Source organism: Podarcis muralis, chromosome 2 (genome assembly GCF_964188315.1).
Source record: "Podarcis muralis chromosome 2, rPodMur119.hap1.1, whole genome shotgun sequence".
NCBI lineage: Eukaryota > Metazoa > Chordata > Lepidosauria > Squamata > Lacertidae > Podarcis > Podarcis muralis.
Genome location: NC_135656.1, coordinates 55,825,716 through 55,845,274, shown reverse-complemented (window position 1 = coordinate 55,845,274; position 19,559 = coordinate 55,825,716). Strand labels below are relative to the sequence as shown.

Genomic DNA, 19,559 nt, shown 5'->3' with positions numbered 1-19,559 from the left:
AAATCTATGTATACCTCATCTTCCGGATCACATTATATAATTTCACTTGGATACCTTCTGTATGTACAGTGGTACCTCGGTTTTCGAGCATATTGGAAGCCAAACGTTTTGGTTTTCGAACGTGCCTCCAAAGTCAAACAACTTCTGCTGCATTTTTTTCAATTTCTTCCATTGACTTTGCCGACCACCCTTTGCACCTCAGTTGTTGAACATTTCGGAAGAGGAACTGTCTTCCAGAACGGATTACGTTCGACAACCAAGGTACCACTGTATTTGATATATGTAGCCTATTTACTTGTTTGCAACTCTGACATATCTAGGCATAGTGAGGGATTGGGGAAGGCATTGCAAGTTTATCTTTGGGGGGGGGGGGAAATAGCTCCCTAAAAACCATCGAATGATCAAATGATTCTTAACACGGATGCTGAATCTAACTCAACTGCTAAAACCAGAAAAATATTGAAAACACATATGTACCTGTCTTGGACTGGGTGTGTATGTTTTGCTTGGTATTCGCTCCTGCATTACTGCTCAGTTTGGGATGTGATGTTAAGTTTATTCCAGCATCACCATTTGTAGCAGCTTAATGCTATGGCTGGGATGCGGGTGGCGCTGTGGGTTAAACCTCAGCGCCTAGGACTTGCCGATCGCATGGTCGGTGGTTTGAATCCCCGCGGCGGGGTGTGCTCCCGTTGCTCGGTCCCAGCGCCTGCCAACCTAGCAGTTCGAAAGCACCCCAGGGTGCAAGTAGATAAATAGGGACCGCTTACTAGCGGGAAGGTAAACAGCGTTTCCGTGTGCAGCTCTGGCTCGCCAGAGCAGCTTCGTCACGCTGGCCACGTGACCTGGAAGTGTCTGCGGACAGCGCTGGCTCCCGGCCTATAGAGTGAGATGAGCGCACAACCCCCGAGTCTGTCAAGACGTCAGGGGTACCTTTACCTTTACCTTTTTAATGCTATAGCTATTTTCACTAGTAGGGTATTCAGATGGTGAAGTAGAAGAGCCACACTCCATCTGCCCCTGTCTGCCTTGGTGCCCATGGATTTCCCCTGACAGAATTTTTTTCTCCAGTAGCTAGCAATATGTTGGCACTAAATATTTCAGTAATAATAGTTTTTTATTCATTCTATAGTTGGTGTCTGCTCCAAATAACATGAACAGGAATATGGGCCTTTTTATTCCCCAGCCCCACCCCACCCTCCAGCTAATATTTTTTTCATCTAACAGAAAAAGCTGTTAAATTGATTCTAAAATGTGGTGTACAGCTCAAATGTTCTTGAGGGACATGTCACATTTAATTTAATGTATTTATGCTAACTCATTTATCCCTTGTTCTCTCAGTACCCCATAGTTCGCACACACACTCTTCCCTGCTTCCTTCACCACCGCGGGGCTCTCTGAATTCCCCCACCCTCTTCTACTCCATAGCTAACACTCCTTTCCCCCCACTACCTCAAGCCTTTCTGCACTCCCAGCTCTGTTTCTTTATTTTTCTTGCATTAGGCCTTTTGTTTTGTTTACACACACACTTTTGAATACCATTATCTGCTTTCCTTCTGTTCCCCAAGTTCTGGGCGACAGAACATAAGGCATTCACTCTCCTAGAAATTGCACAGTGGTAATTCAAATGGTGGCTAGTTACAACAGGCTAGAAGAACTAGTACAGATTCTAACATGTAGACCTATTGATAACGGTATTTGACCATCTCTGCACCCACTTTTGATGTGCTTGAGCGAGGTGGGAACAGCTGCAAACAAGGGGTATTTTTAATTTTCTGAGAAGGATACAGTCAACCTTTTAGATTTGTTGACTTGAAATAATGATTTGGCAGTGGCCTTAAAATTTCACTATTGTGAACACATCAGTTTCAGATGCTCTTAATATACAGGAGCTGTGAATTTTTAAAAGGGTTTTAAGAATCTGCTACCCTGTTAAGCAATTTTGCTTCATTACATTTTAGTCTACAGGGAATGTGTATGGTGTCTTTTCCTCACCCATACTCCATTCCTCCCAACCTCAGACGACTTGTTTGAGTTCTACATAGGTGTCCTCCATCTTTAATCTTGTCCACCAAAGCCCTCTCCCTAAGTTTCTGGTGGCTGATGTTTGATGTGTGTTTTTGCTAGGGAGAAACTTCTAAAATGAATCCCCCACTTTAGCTGCTGAAACAAAAACGTGGTTCAACCTTGGTCCCAGCTGCTTCCTCTCTGCTAATCAGTTTGCAAGTTTGCTGAAGGGTAAAACTGAAGGGTAAAGGGTAACAGAGATTAGAAATGTGCCTTGGGGTTGACCTGACTCCCTGAAATGTCCCTACTTTTTAGCCTTGGTTCCACAAAAATAAAATAGCAGATAGTTTTAATCAGAATCCTGCTAGCTACCATATGTATTGTTTCCTATGGTGGTTGCACTAGAGAGTTTTCCCTTTAGTTACTTCTTGTGTCTTCATATAGTTCTTCCTTCCACTTTTAATTTTCCTGCTTTTTATTCCTGCAAATCTTGAGTTGTTGAGCTCATAGCTAGCCAGTGTCCATATGATTCAGCAGCTACAAAGTAAGAGACCACATTTTATAATGGGCCACATTTTTGAAAAGACTGTCACAGGTATCTGTAGCAAACTCCCCAAAAGAGGTACTCTCCTTTTCCAGTTCTGCTGGCCAAATAACATAAGATTGAAGGAGATGGGTTGCAGCAATCTGAGATCCAAGTGGAATCTCTCTTTTCCAGTTTGCCTGATACACTTTAGATGTGAAGCTAGTTTCTTGGAAGATGGGTATTTATTGAAGCAGCTTTAGGGGTCCCAGAATGGAAAGTAATCTTGGAAGGTAATTATTAGACAGTATGTAGGGTGTAGGAAGCAGACTTTGGCTTGAGTGGCCATGTTATTATGCTCAGGAAACAAAATTCACTCTCTCCTCCCCCCCCCCCCCTTTTGGAGGAGGGTTAATTTTGTGTTTTCCATGCATTCTTCCCTCATGTTCACTACAACTCTTGGATTTTCATGCATTTCAGCCTTGGCCATTTCAACACTTGCTAATTCCCCTGTGTGTGTACACAAAACTACCCCTCTTAAGTGCTCTTGGATATTTCTCTTTTGGCTTTCAGTTGCAGTCATTTCCTTTACACTTTTTTTTTCAAATCAATACAAATTTAAACAAATTCTCAGTGAATTCGCTTCTGGCTGGTTATGTGGTTTCAGTATGAAAAGAGATTATATATATACATATATATATATATTTAGAGTTATTTTGTCCATGACTTGATGAAGTAGCATACAAGAGAGTGGGGACCTATTATGCTTAGCTTGACGCTTAGATAAGATCTGTGATGTGAAGTGAGTTATGCCAAACAGACTACTTCTCAACTTATTTTCATGTATAGATCTGAACTTGTAGAATCCTCTCTCAGTGAACAGCCTCTATTTTAATATTAAGGTGATAAAGAGAATGTGGTTTGATGTTTTTTATAGGTTTAAGCAAATTAATTCACTTTGTTACAGAAATGCCTTACTACTGCCTTTTTTATTATTTTTCTCTTTTGTAATAAACAAAAACATCCCTGCAGGCAAGCACCTGCATGTATAGGGTTTTGAGCTCTGTGGACTGGACGTTATAGGAAATAGGGAGCTTCAGACCTCTTGTGTCTCCATCCAGCCCTTTTGCTCTGAATGTCTGTATGTATTAGTCACCCCATAACATACATTCTCTGGGCAACATTTTAATTTATATTGTATTGTATTGTATTTTCTTTATTCTTTGTAAACTGCTTTGAGACCCATATGAGGGGCAAAGTGGTGTATAATTTAAAATAAATACATAAATAATAAACGTACAATAACTTAAGTTTAAAATAAAATACAACACTAAATATACTAAAGCTCATGTTCCTCAAAAGTTTGCAAGGAGCTGGATGGGAATAAGGGTCATGCACATAGACCTCCCATTTCCTGTCGGAGCTTGGTTCTCCTTCTGTGCACATACGGTGGGGTTTGGATAGAGGAACCTGTGCATTATACCATCAGGATTCCTGAACAAGAAAGTATTGCGCTCATGAAATAAAGCTGTTGTGAAATTCTTTCCTCTCCCCCCTTGGTTGCTTGCGGAAAATCAGTCCTATTTTATATTGGTTAAATTACAGTGCAGACCAGTTTGTTTGCAGCAGAAATCTAAATACTTGTTTGCTACAGTGTGACATATTTGTGTCTGGAAATAAGCTCCATTGAGCTCAGTCGGGCATGCTTCTAGTAAATATGGCCTGGATACTATGCTTAGTATTACTGTGTTTTGAATTTACTATGTTTAGCATTTAACAGTTGCTCTTAATTAAAACTAATGTTTTTATCTTACTTTGGGGACATTTTGGTTGAAAAGTGGCATTTATGCATTTTTTAAAAGTACGTGGGAAAGATGGTTCTTTTCAAATTCCCATTGGAAATGTATCTATAAGATGATACCGTACAAAAGCCCCTGACATGAGATCAGATCAAAGTGCACTTGTGAGAAACTATATATTTTTCTTTTATGGTCATGAGTGGCCACCTCATTCTTTATCAAGCCTTCTAGAGATGGCAGATGTGCCCTAACTCAGTGATGGAACACTTGCCATGCATGCAGAAGGTCTGAAGTTCCTAGGCAGGGATAGGAATGTCCCCTAGCTGATATTGTGAAGAGCTATTGCGAGTCAGCATGGATAATTACTGAGCTGGATGAACCAATGGACTGACTTGGTATAAGGCAGCTTCCCATGTTCCTTTTCACAGATTTAGAAAAAGCTTATGCAGTGTCTACCAGTAGTATTTGTCCTTAACATTCCAGTCCCATAAATGCCTTGGGTGTTAACCCTATATAAAGTTCCTAAGCTTTGCAAGTATTTACAACTGTTACCTGGCCAATTAATGGCCCATAGAATATCATGTAAGGGGAAAGCCTTGCTTTGGTACACACACACACACACACACACACACACACACACACACACTGTGTGGCACCACCCTACCGCATAAGGAAGGGGGAGCAAGAGAACCGGTGGCTGTGTAGGGTTCAGATCAGTTCTTTGCCAGAATAGAGGAATGGGCCGTTATTTTGTGCCAACTTATGATGACTTCTGTGAACAGAGGAATCCTAGTGAAGGAACAAGTAGTGTTTTGGGGTATTATCTATGAACAAATCAGCAAAATAGAAAACAAATCCATAATGATCCACAGGGATAAAAACATCTTTCTGTTGTCAAAATCTTAGAAAGTCCAAATGTGAAATCCTAATATTTGGTTTGCACATTCTATATATTTCATCTCTGTTATAAAGGAATTGACATTTACATTAATATCTGAGTATTTGGAGAGGGGGGGGGAAACAGCAGTTTCTTATCATTCAAAACTTTCTACAGATACTAGAATATCTAATTTCTGAAGTGTTTTTCTGTAAAGAGGGACCATTTCCCCTGTGAAAGAAAGCAATGCCACAACTTATGAGAATGATATTTCAACCTAAATGAATAGTAATGTACTTGCCTTAATCACACGCACAGTTCCTGGCTAACTTCATTTGGATTCTGCTTGAGAAGCAGCCATGCCCACAAGATGGCACTACTAACATTTCCTCATTTTGCTAAATTCCTGCTGCAATTCAGTTTTGCAGGTTTTTGTGCCACTGCAAAGAATGCCCTCAAAATGTCAAAGCAAGCTCTTCCTCCAAATTGTAAATGAGCATTGATGTGTACACACGCCATGCCCAAAGCATTTTTTTGAACTATGATTCATTTTTTTAAAACGTATGTAAGCAAGAAAAAAGCACTCACGAAGCCTGCTTCTACATTACATCTGTACAGTTGCCATATTACTAATGTTGAATCAGGACCAACATCGCACTACAGATATATTTCCAATAATCCCTGCTGTAAGTGGGGTTTGCAGTCTGCGCCAATCCCAGCTAGGTTTGCCGTCAGCCCCTTTTGGAAGGTATCCTCAGTTGCAGCTCAGCCTAACTTCGAGCCAGGCTGCAAAGGAAGGAAGAATTTGGAATGCCCTTAAGAGTGCACTCCCAAGTCTTTTCTTTGAAGTTGAGTCACCTGATGTCACAACCTGAACTGTTTGACAGGTGTGCCTCCCCACTCACCTGCCAAAGTGACCCGCAGGAGATTGGGGAGTTGAAGTTCTGCCTGCTGGATGGATCCTGTTCTCCACCATTGGTATACAACCTTAGTAATGGTTGTTGTACATTAAAGCTGCTGTTTAAACACGCTTTCAGTTTTACTGAAATGTAGTATTATTAATATTGAGGCAAATGTGCTTTAGAACCAGACTATTTGGCTTTTCCTTTTACATGGGTCACTGGTTTGATCCCCATATGGGACAACTGCATATTCCTGGATTGCAGGGGATTGGACTAGATGATGCTCAGGGACCCTTCCAACTCTACAGTTTGACGATACTCTTCTAAAGCATTGATCTGCTCCATACCATTGCTGAAACAGATCTGATTGTTTTTATTTAGCATTACATTAAACAAGGAATACCTTGAATATTTACCTTTTTATGATTTGTGACATATAAAACATAGCCATGAGGTAAGAAGAGTCTGGCTCACCTCACCCTCATGCACCTTTTTGATATGAAATACAGACCTTATTCCCTGCATAACACGCATAAAACACACATAGCCTGCTCAATCATATCTACAGCTGGTGCTCAAACTCCAACTAAGGAAGTAATTGGCTTACAAAGTTCCTTTGAACCAGCAAGTTCATAGTTTTAAAAATATCAGCTTGATTATTTGACGCTTGTTTCAGGCTCATTCCTGAGTCTCCCCGGTGGTTGATCTCTCAAGGAAGATTTGAAGAAGCTGAAATTATTATTCGAAAGGCTGCCAAAATAAATGGTGTTCCAGCCCCAGCAATACTTATAGATCCTGTGGAGGTAAATATTTCCATGTGCTTGACTACTTTGTGATCCTTCTTTGTAACTGTTTCAAACGAGTTTTGTGGTTACAATAAGCCAGTAGAGTAAACAAGCCACAGCTGGAACATTTGTCATACTAATAAGTAGTAAATATGTGCCACTGGCAGTTGATGGCTCATGCAGTCCTTACATTTATTATTACTTTCAGGGCCAGCCCACCCATGAGGCAAGGTGAGGCAATCACCGCCAGACATCAGGATCCACAGGGGCAGCAGATCCTGATGTCTTTCTTTCTTCCCTGCCTTGTTCCCTCACCCCTTCTTCCCTGGCAGAGAGGGGGGCACTATTTTAGGGTCTTCCTCACCTGTCAAAATGTCTTGGGCCAGCTCTGATTACTTTAGCAGCAAGAACTCTCTTAATTTGCTGAAAGATAGGTGTGTCTTGTTTGCCTGTTCTTTGTGGCAAGATCTTTGGATGCTTTCAACAAAGAAGCAAAAATAAGGATCTCAGTTTGGTGGGCAAATCATTAGTATTTTCACTGAGATAAAATGGTGTTTAGCATTAGATTATTATTTTTTAATTGGCAACCTGTGACTTTCTAACCTGTTGCTAATGTGTTAGTAAAATAACTCACTTAAATTCCCTTAGTCTCTGAGCAGTGTTGTAGAAACATGTGCAAGGGCCAACTGGTTGCTCTAGTCTGCTATGGGCAAAGGAAAACAGGTCACCTGATTCCATGTGGCATCAAGTGATTGACAGGTGGGCCGTCCTGCCAGCCTATCAGAGTTGGCCCATGAAGGCTAGTGATAAGGACCTGACCCACTGGCTGGACCCAGTTCCCCACTCCTAATTGAGTTGAACTCATCTAGCTTTCTACTGTAAGGTAGCTTTCTAACCTGTAACCCTCATCTGCACCTTACGTTGAATTCTGAACTTGGTTCCACCAATGGCTTTACTATTGCTAAAAGAAAAAGGCAGAGCTGGACAATTCTAGCCTTGTGTTCATTTTACACATAAAATAGGTAGCTACATACTGCAGTGAACAACAGAATACATTTGATAACAGGAGCACTACAAAAGGGGAAGAAATCAGACTCAGAAATGTAATGGTGTCTCAGAACTTCCCTTAGACATATGATAGTGGATTACCTGTATCTAACAACTGATTTCCAGCTAACTTGAATCCTATTTCATGACTTCAGTTTTTTTGCACCACCGCCCTGATCACAATTGTTTCCCATTTTGGGTACTGAGGGCTTTTAAGCTTGTTTTGTTTTTGGGAATCATTTTCACTTTCTTTCCCCCCACTCCTAAGATACAAGATATGAAGGCCAAGCAGCAGCAAGGATTACTTCTGGACTTGTTCAGAACCCGAAATATTGCAACTATCACTGTCTTTTCTCTTCTCTTGTGGTAAGTGTGTGAATGTTTCTAAAGCACATAAGGATCAAGGGAATATGGACACTGCAAACCATGTATGAACTGAGTTGTTCAAATTCCCACCTAAGTGTTTAAATAGCAGGTTCAAATTCAACATACATTATTTTGTGAGTTGTCCAGCAGTCTACTGCAATTGTGGGAATATTTAGTTTCTGCATGTTTCTAGCCTCTGCGATATTAAATGGATTCCTTATGAAATTGAGGACAGTGATGGGGCTACTCCCTTAATGCATGCAGAAGTGGCCCAGTAACAACAATTATGTCTGGCAATGTTCAATAAAAGAAAAACAGTCAAGGAAAATAGTCTTTTTAAAAACCAAAACAAACCTAATAATTGCCCACTAAAATTCTTCATCCTGGCAGGTCAAATACCTATCAGAATAAAAATGTCTTCACTAAAAAGCAAACAGCTGAGACAAACGAAGAAATCAAATGGGCCTCCCAGGTCAGGGAATTCCAAAATAGCTGCTTCCTTGTTCTTTGCACTAAAACTACTAAACATTCTTGAACGAGATGGAAACAAGAGGAAAAAATGCACCCACTTGAGGTACAGTAAGTCCACAACTTACACAGGGTTTACGTTCTGAGGATCGTGCCTAAAGCCAAAATCACATATAGTAGAAACCCACTGGGTTCAATGGCAGGTGGGATTGTCAAAATAATTTCCCCTGCCTCCTTTCTGCCCACCCCCTTCTTTTTGGCATGCATGTAAAGCTGAATGCAGACAAGTTAAATGTTGTGGGCTTAGTATACTTAGCTTACTAAATGGCCATTAGGAAATCCAGACCATTTTGAAGATTCAGAGCTGTTACTAATGAAAGCACTTCTTACAAAGAGCTGTAACAAATGCTGGCACTGCATGGATATGGGTAACTGAGTCAGATAATGAGTATCTATTAGACCACATTTCATCTTCAGAGTAAAGTCCCCTCAGTTACATAGCAGCTGCAGAACAGCCACACACAAAAAAAAAATCTCCCTGCTCATGAAAATCTCATATAGTGCAACTCAGGCCTAGGGAATCTTTGACCTGCCACATGTTGTTGGATTACAGTTCCCATCATCCCTGACCATTGGCCCTGCTGGTGGGGGCTGATGCACTTGGAATCCAACAACAGATTCTCCACTCCTGGCTTGAGACCTTGGGTAACAGAAACCTGATAAGGTTCCTACCTTCCTACATATGTCAGGATTAAAAGCTAGAAAATTTCTTTCCATGGCTGGGCCTAGTATAGAGGCTCTTATTTAAAACCTCTTATTTCAAACAAGAAAATAAAATCAAAGCTATCAAATGTCCAATGTGTCTTAGCTATACCTTTTGGAGGGGCAAAATTCTGTAAATGTTGTTACTACTTGCCTCTGACTGAGAGTAGTGCTCAGTCACCTTTGGTCTGATTGGTAAGGCAAGTGTTATGCTTGTCTTTTGGGATGAAAGCATTTTATTTTATTTATTTTTAAAATGTGTAGAGCACTCTGTATCTGAAAATGGATTTCAGGGCAGTATACAAAAAAGTTTAAAACCACAAATACATTCTAAAACAAAGTGTTGCTACATGGAATGGTAGCGTAGAAAATAACTAGCTATTGTTGTATTGGCTAATACTTTGAACATCAAGGCACATTATTATTATTATTATTTCTCCCTTTCCTATTCCAGGATGTTTACATCTATTGGCTACTTTGGCTTGTCACTCAACACCCCCAATCTACATGGAGATGCCTACCTCAATTGTTTCCTGTCAGCAGTAATTGAGGTTCCAGCCTATGTGATTGCTTGGCTTCTGCTCCGAACCTTACCTCGGCGTTATTCAATAGCTGGCACCCTTTTCTTGGGTGGAGGAGTTATTCTGTTCATTCAACTGGTACCTCCAAGTATGAACGCCCACCAATGCTATAGATGCGTTGATATTTGACCGTACTGTGCAAGGCAGGGGTGGAGAACATTTTTCATTTCAATGGCCACATTTCTTTCTGGGCAACCTTCTGAGCAACAGATGGCAGTGTTTAGGCTGAGGCAAAAGTGTGAAGCATAAACTATATATATTGGGCTACATGCAATGCTCTATCCTCCATCTGGGCAAGCAAGAGGCATTAACAAAGTTCAAGGACATATTCCAGGCAGACAAAAACACTTAAGGGTGTGCAGCTGGGCCAGTGAAGGCTGTGGTCAGGGAAGTGTCCTGAGAGCCACACATAAAGGCATGGAGGGCCATATTTGGCTCCTGGGCCTAGGGTTCCCCACCCCTGGTGTAAAGACTGCTAGAGGATTGGGTATTGGAAAAGACCAACTTGAGCTAAGTATCCTTGAGTTTTGTTTAGCTCCATTATCCTAGTCGCTTATCCATGTTGCAAGTTAGATTATGGACTTGCTTCCTCTGTACTTTAGGACGTATCATCATGCATTTATTCTAACAGGGATTTGAAGCATGAAAGCTTCACTTCCTAGTCCTATCTATGTGCATAAATGAAAGCTATGTAGCTCAGAGGTTGACTGGACCAGGTCCTTGCCTTCTTAGTGCCTTCCTTTACTTGCACCCATGCAGAAAACGACAAGTCTCTCTGGTTGGTAGTGATGGTGCAGCCTTCAGATGTTTTGAACCACAGCTACCATCAGCCTTGTCTAACTCTGGCAAAGGTTAACATCATGGATGAAGGCACAGCTCTTAATGGCCCTGCCTATATAACAAATGTGCAATGTTAAATAGTTAAGAAACTTATTTGGTGCATTTAATGCTATTATGGTTAATTAGATTTTCTACATTTAGCTATTGGAACTAGTATACCTGCAGCTTAGTCTTAGACCTGTTGTGTAAATCAAGTATTTACAGGTACCACTAACCAACAAGGCATATATGCTGACATGCTGCAGTGCTCTTCGCAACATTTAAAACAGTTTGTAGGATAAGTAAGAATAGTTGGGATAAAAGGAGGATTTCTAGAAAGGTGGTGAATAACAATAGAGGTCTTATGACTCTGTTTCTGTTCCTCTGCAGACCTCAACCTCCTGTCTGTTATCTTGGTGATGTTGGGAAAATTTGGCATCACGTCTGCCTTCTCTATGCTTTATGTTTACACCGCAGAGCTCTATCCAACCATAGTAAGAAACATGGCCGTAGGTGCCACCTCCATGTCATCCCGTGTGGGCAGCATCATTGCTCCTTACTTTGTTTACCTTGGTAAGAAGTGTCCTATCATTTTAAGAATCTTGCAGTTCACTTTTCTGTCATCTCTAGGTAGCTGTTGCATAAGTTCAATTCTGACTGCCTTATCCGTGAGTCACTCCTTGCTTCAAAACACTTACCCTCAAACTTCCAACATGCAGTAGTGTAATTATTATTTATTATGCATTTGAGCTACGTTTTTAAAACAACCTTAACTTCCCAGTTCCCATCTAATTTAGGATTGTGAAACTGAATGGCCTTAAACTAGGGATGGATAATCTGACAGCTTTGTTTTCACTTGGTTTTTATTTTTTTTAATGACCTTAAATTCAGTTTGTAACATTTTCACATCAGTTTGCTTTTTTTTTTTAGTTCTCATGAAAATTCATCAGCATTTTAGTTCACATTTCTCCTAATATACATTTTGCAAGCAATTTCCCCTCATATAGTGCAATTTTTGATTATGCTTTTACCAATGTATATATTTTTATGCAAACTGAGTATGTATATATTTGTGTTCACTTTTGGTTTTTTTTGGTTGGAGAACTGCAAAATTCAGAGAAGTATGAATTTTGAAGGATAACCACATTTCGGTTTGCATATTGTTTCAGGAAGTCCAAATTGGCTAATTTCATGCTAAAATATGAAATTCTCCCCACCCACCCCCGCCATATCTTGAAATATTCACTGTATTTTAACCTAGCCTACCTCATAAGAACATTGTTGAGGATGAAATGGATAAACCCATGCATGCTGCCTTGGTGTCCTTAGAGGAAGGACAGTATGCAAATATGATAAAGTAATAATCACTTCAGTTCTTCTGTAACTATATTGGAATATAATCTAAACTTTGGAACTTCTGTCTCTCACCAGGTGCCTATGATAGATTTCTACCTTATATCGTCATGGGCAGTCTGACTGTGCTGATAGGGATTCTCACCCTTTTCCTCCCAGAGAGTTATGGGAATCCTCTGCCAGAGACGTTTGAAGAGATGCTGCGAGTTAAAGGGTAAACACATTTCACTAAAATAAAGCTCCCCCTTGCATTGTATTTTTGCAGTCATGGAGTATAATGAACTTTTGGCCTGGAGGCAGAATGTCAAATCTACTTGGATACTATGCAAGCTTCAACAGGATGCTAGGAGCTAAACCAAACCATAAAGGAAAATAAGTTTGTTTCTTTAAAGTTCTTATATACTACTAGGTACTTTGCCCCTGCTTGCTCTGCTAACCAATCCCAAATGAACACTCCAGAATAATAGAATTGTAGAATTGGAAGGGACCCCAAGGGTCATCTAGTCCAACCCTCAGCAGTGCAGGACTCTCAGCTAAAGCATCCATGACAGATGGCCATCCAACCTCTGCTTATAAACCTCCAAGGAATGAGGGAGACCGTTCCACTGTCGAACAGCTCTCAATGTCATAATTTTTTTTCTGATGTTTAGAGCATCTACTTCCCACCCCAGTCAACTACTAAGCTTGCTTTTCACCATCCTAATTCTATTTCTGAAGCCACTTCTCTCTTTTATTCTGCATCTCCGCTTTTTACCCCATGACCCTACTGCATTCTTCCCCTCCTTTTGTGGAACGCCCCCCTTGAACACGACCCCACCCATGGTAACCTCTGGCATCTTCCTCCTCCCAAGCATTTAAACTGCAAAGCATCCATCTTACTTTCTCCCCAGTTATGAAGCCACCATTGCCTCCTTTCACCAGAGGTACTGCCCCCTCCCCTAGCACCCCATACACCCCAATCATGACAATAATACTACTATTAAGATAAACCAGTGTTACTGTTAGGGAATACAATGTTCAGATTGACATTATGTATTAGAAATCACCCCAGAATTGGCCCTACTAAACATCTTCCAAGACCATAACGCCCATTTACATCACAAAGAACTCATAACCCACCTGCTTTCAGCAGCCAGAAACATCATAATTCATGGAACTTTGAAGTGTCAGGCATAGCCCTATTGGCTTTAGCCCAAACGTAGCAGAGTTTTCCTGCACAACGAAGAAGCTAGTTGCGGCAGTAATGACTAGTCAGCTAGACTCAGAATAACTATTTACAGGATTTATTAAAAGGAAAAAATAAAACCAGCAGAGTTTCTGCATACAAAACAAAGCAAAAATAAATCCTCTCTTTCTCTCTCTCAAAACCATACACAGCACTTCTACTCCTAACAACACCTCACTTCAAACTGAGCTAGCAATCCCTTGATAACAGAGTTGAGTGCTGGTCGTTAACCAATCAGAGTGAGTAGTTTCTAGGTCAGGCAGACCTGGGCTTTCTGCCAAGAGTAAATTGACACCAGCTTGAGTTAATTGTGAGAAGCTAGAATCTGCAAGTTTCCCACGAGAACCAATTAACAGAAACTGAACACCCCCTCACAGATTCTGCTGAACAATTAACATCAAATACACCTATGTAGGAGATTATTTTTCCAGCAAACCTAAACCCTTGCACATTCGCTTGTTCTTTATCTTTGCCAATGGTTTAGTTAACACATCTGCTACATTTTCTTCACTTGATACATAAGTACAGGTGATTATATTGTCTTGTACACAGCAACGTACATTTTGGTATTTTACAGAGATATGTTTGGAACGCGATTTGAAACCCTCTGTTTTACTTAAGGTTATACAAGCTTGATTATCAATGTAAACTTGTACTGGTTCTCCACAATTTACATTTAAATCTGCTAACAAATGCTTGAAATAAATCACCTCGTTGCACAATTCACTCAATGCGGCGTACTCTGATTCCGTTGATGACACACTTACAACGTCTTGCTTGCGTGACCGCCAGCTGATTAAAGCTCCACCGACCATTATGACTAGTCCTGTGACAGATTTTCTATCCGGCAAATTTCCCCAGTCACTATCACAGAAGCAACTCAACATTTCATCCTCTGAAGAATTTAATTGTAACATATAGCCAATTGTCTGTTTGAGATATCTCAGAACTTGTTTTACCCCTTTCCAGGCATTTAGTGTGGGTTTTGAGACCAATCTACTTAATATGCCTACTGCATAGCTAATATCAGGTCTGGACCACTGTGCTATATACAATAAACTTCCAATTACAGAATGATATACATCAGGATGTTCAAATTCAGGACCCTCATCTACATGAAGTGTTTTTATGAAACCTGGATCCATAGGCACCACTGCCCCTTTGCAATCCTGCATCCTGTATGTAGTCAGTAGTTGTTTAACTTTGTTCTGCTGACTAATTAAGCAGCTGCCATCTTGGGCCCAGCACACTTCCAACCCTAGATATGTCCTAACCGGGCCTAAGTCTTTCACTTTGAACTTACTGGACAATTGCTTGGCAAACCTTTTAGTTTGTTTATCTGTTTTGCAGGCATACAAAACATCATCTACATAAATCAGACAAAACTCTTGATCACTGCCTGTACCACGTACATAAACACAATTGTCAGCTGTACTCTGCTTGAAACCAAATGACACTAAGGCCTCATGGAAACATTTGTTCCAAGATCTTGCAGCCTGTTTGAGACCATATAGAGCTTTGTTTAATTTTAACACTCTATTGGAACCTGTCTCATAACCAGGCGGTTCAGCTAGATACAGGTCTTCTGATATTGATGCATGTAAATATGCAGTCTGAATGTCAAAATGGTTTAACAGGAGTTTTCTCTTTGCTCCAAGCGTTAAAATCAGCCTTACACTGTCCCCCTTAGCAGTAGGGGAAAAAGTCTCGTCATAATCTTTTCCAGGCCTCTGAGAGTATCCTTGAGCCACTAAACGAGCTTTGTATTTGTACTCTCCTGTCACCAGAGGTTTAAGTTTGTACACCCACCTGCAGCCTACAATCTTTGCCCCCTCAGGCGCTGCTACTGGTGTAAAAACCTTGTGCTCATTCAGAGAGGACATCTCTTCCTCCATTGCCTGTTTCCAGAGCTCTGCCTCCTCTTTTGGTAACTTTAACACCTCCTGAAAACTCTTGGGTTCTGCAATCACACTAAACACATTTGCAGTATCTGGAGAAAAACGAACCGGAGGCACACCTTTGTTTTGTCTTTTAGATCTTCTGGGAGAAAATTTTTCTTCTGACCCACTTTCCTCCTCAGAACTACGACCTCTCTTTTGTTGCTTAGCAACTGGTCTTTGGCTAACTCCACTTTCTTGAGAGCTCTTATCTGAACTTTCCTCCCCCTCAGACTCTGACTCCCTGTGTTTACCTTCAGAGTCATGAAGCTCCTGGGAAGGTTCAAACCAAACCTCAGTATTGGCATGTAGTCTCTCCCAGCCACTATGTTCACAAAAACTGGCATTCCTGGAGATCACAATGCCATTTGTCCCTTCAGCAAAACGGAAACCTTTTCCCAGCTCCTGGTAACCCACAAACACTAACTGTTTGGTCTTAGGATCTCCCTTCTTCCTCATTTGTTTCGGAATTAATACCCAGGCTTTTGATCCAAACACATGCAAATGGTCAATTTTGGGTTTTTTCTGAAACAATTTAAAGTACGGGGTTGTACCTATTGTTTGATGAAAGAGCCTGTTTTGGAGATAACACGCGGTGAGCATGCTCTCCCCCCAATAAGACATGGGCAAATCAGCATCGTCAAGCATGGCAAACATCATATCTTGTAAAGATCTGTTTTTTCGCTCTGCAACGCCATTCTCCTCTGGGGAAAAAACGTTCGTTTTTCTATGCCCAATGCCACGCTTTTGTAACCAATCTTTAAAGGCATTTGACATAAATTCGCCACCTCTGTCCGTCTGAATCCTTTTGAGTTTAATGGACAGAAATCTTTCCACAGATGCCACCCAGCCTTTAAACTTAGTGAACACGTCACCCTTATTCTTCATGGGGAAAAACCCAAGAGTAACGCGTGGCGTCATCCACAATTGTTAGTGAAAAGCGCGATCCACCCCTGCTTACAGCAAATGGACCAATTACGTCCATGTGAACCAGCTGTAGCGGTGACTCACTAACTCTGTCACTTCTGGGGTAAGAGACTCTGTGGGTTTTGACCTTTTTACAAACATTACAATCAAGGTACTTGTTACAACTCTTTAAATTACCCCCATCAGCCAATTCAGACATTTTTAGTACACTTTTCCAGCAAGCATGCCCCATTTTCCTATGCAATAAGTGCACACAGTTGTCATGTATAGCTTTGTTATTCACTGCAGGCTGAGATTTACTGACTACTGCTGCAACTTGAGAACCTGCTTTAAGCCAAAACAAGCCTCCCTCTGACTTAGCAGTGCCTAAAATCGCACCAGCCTTCTTAATAATGCAACTGTCTCCTTCAAAATACACTTTAAACCCAGCTTTTAGCAAACAATCTACAGACATCAGATTGCTCCTTAATGACGGCACACAAAGTACATTTTGCAGGCATTCACGAAGACAAGGAACAAAAACTGCACCCCCCGAAATCACTTCGGAAGTACTTCCGTCTGCTAGAGCCACCTGGCTGCGCTGTGCTGAGTTCTTGGAAACAAACAATTCATCTGAATTCACGATGTGGCGAGATGCTCCCGAATCGACCACCCAGACCGCTTGTTTCTCATCAGCAATCTTGACCTCGCCGGTCACCAGCTAAGCCGACTGTTTTCGTTTGAAGAATTTCTTTTTTCGCTGCTGCTGCTGCTGATCTCGTCTCTGCTCCTGCACCGGCAACTGAGACTTGACCAACTCCGGACATTGTCGTTTTAGATGCGCTGAGGACCCACATTGGAAACAACGCCTAACAGCAAACGCTGACTCCTCACCGGTACGCTGCTCTTGCTTCACCTCTGGCACGGCATGAGAACTCCTTCCAAACCGCCCACCTGTAGAAGCCTCTGCAGCCAACGACCTTTCTTGCCTCTTCTGCCATTCTTCAATCAAACGCCCAGTAACGTAACTGACTGATAAATCATGCTCCTGCATGCCTTCTAGAGACAAAACTAAATTATCCCAGCTTTCCGGGAGAGAACTCAAAATAATAGCCACCTTCTCCTGCTGGTCTAACGCACAGTCTCTTTCCTGTAGCGCAGCAAACTTTAACTGTAAACTGTGTAGGTGTTCCTGCATTGTAACCCCAGGCTGTAACATTGCCTTGTACAATGCCTTGCGAATGAACAGCTTGGAAACCGCTGTCTCACGCACATGGAGTTCTTTAAGTGCTTGCCACACACCTCTAGCTGTCTTGATTCCCCTCACATACGGCAACTGGGAATCTTCCAGCCCCAAGACAATTGTGGCCCTTGCTCTTTGGTCTTTATCGAGGTCTTCATCATCAGGCTTCGCAGGAAACTTACTCACCACTTGCCAGAGACGATCCCTCTGCAGCACTGCCTGCATGCGTTCCGACCACAGCAAGTAATTGGAGTCATTCAGACGCTCAAAAGCCATCTGACCTAGTTGTGAGGCCATCTTGAGAGCGATGTCCCTGGAACCCGGAACCAGCTACTCACGACCACCGAGAGAGAAAACAGGAACCACAGCACCCAGCACTCACACGCTGCAGCTGTTGTCCTTGTGTCCGCTGCGTCACCAGCTCACCACGGTCAGGAACCAGCCAGGAACAACAACCTCTGGAACTACTGGAACCAATGCCGTTGATGCTGACACCACCGCAACTCAGGCTGGCAGCACAATGCCCATAACCTCATGGAACTTTGAAGTGTCAGGCATAGCCCTATTGGCTTTAGCCCAAACGTAGCAGAGTTTTCCTGCACAACGAAGAAGCTAGTTGCGGCAGTAATGACTAGTCAGCTAGACTCAGAATAACTATTTACAGGATTTATTAAAAGGAAAAAATAAAACCAGCAGAGTTTCTGCATACAAAACAAAGCAAAAATAAATCCTCTCTTTCTCTCTCTCAAAACCATACACAGCACTTCTACTCCTAACAACACCTCACTTCAAACTGAGCTAGCAATCCCTTGATAACAGAGTTGAGTGCTGGTCGTTAACCAATCAGAGTGAGTAGTTTCTAGGTCAGGCAGACCTGGGCTTTCTGCCAAGAGTAAATTGACACCAGCTTGAGTTAATTGTGAGAAGCTAGAATCTGCAAGTTTCCCACGAGAACCAATTAACAGAAACTGAACAATAATCAGACACTGGAGAGACCTGTCAGGAGTAAGCATGGACCAATGGTACCAAATAGTATGGGAAACATCCCTACTAGAAAAATTACCGTATTTTTCGCTCTATAACACGCACCTGACCATAACACGCACATAGTTTTTAGAGGAGGAAAACAAGAAAAAAATATTCTAAACAAAACAGTGGATGTATGATTTTTGTGGTTCATGCTGTGGCCACAGACATGTGATCTGACGGTGAGTTTGGGGTAGCCCAATGCAAAAATCCTGAGGATCCATGTGGGTCCATGCTTTGTAACCACGTTTTTGCACCACTGCGGCCCCATGAAACAGTGGGTGTGTGTGTGTGTTTTGTGCAGGCTGTAGCCATGGACATGCTATGTGATCTGATGGTGAATTTGGGGTGACCCAGTGCAAAAATCCTGAGGATCCATGTGGATCCGTGCTTTGTAACCACGTTTTAAGTGGGGAGGGAAGGAAAAGCACTCAAGGGACAAGCAGCACGCGTGGGGTGTGTGGAGAAGGATGCTGCTAATAATGCAGGAGAGGCTCCTCTCCGGCTTTGCTCCTTTAGAACAAGCAGGCTCTGCGTCTCTCCTTCCTCCCCAGCAAGGAAACCACGATAGTAACCACTCTGAGACAAATCAAGAAAAATTGCGACCAACACTCTCCCCCAACAAGCGCAGTGAGGTCAAAACACACACACACACACACACACAGAGAGAGAACTGGCCTTAAAGTCGCAGGGCGCTGGGGGAGTGAATGGGAAGCAAGAGAAGGAGAACGATCCCTCACACACACACAGACACACAGAGTGTCAATTCTAAAGTCGCAGGGGCTCTGAGAGAGCCCAGGGGCGCAGGGAGAGTGAACAGGAAGCAAGGGGAGAAGGAGCCCTCACACACAGAGAGAGACACAGAGTGTCAATTCTAAAGTCGCAGGGAGAGTGAACGGGAAGCAAGGGAAGAAGGAGCCCTTACACACACAC

General features: G+C 42.0%; 1 protein-coding gene across 1 annotated transcript in view; it reads left to right on the top strand.

Annotated features, from left to right (window-relative positions):
• Positions 1-19,559, top strand: part of SLC22A4 (solute carrier family 22 member 4) — a 59,859-nt gene that overhangs the window by 34,402 nt on the left and 5,898 nt on the right. Inside the window, exons 5-9 of the mRNA XM_077924515.1 lie at positions 6,785-6,911; positions 8,209-8,306; positions 9,991-10,205; positions 11,327-11,509; positions 12,368-12,503. Of these exons, the coding sequence (XP_077780641.1) occupies positions 6,785-6,911; positions 8,209-8,306; positions 9,991-10,205; positions 11,327-11,509; positions 12,368-12,503 (759 nt within the window). The remainder of the gene's footprint in view (positions 1-6,784; positions 6,912-8,208; positions 8,307-9,990; positions 10,206-11,326; positions 11,510-12,367; positions 12,504-19,559) is intronic.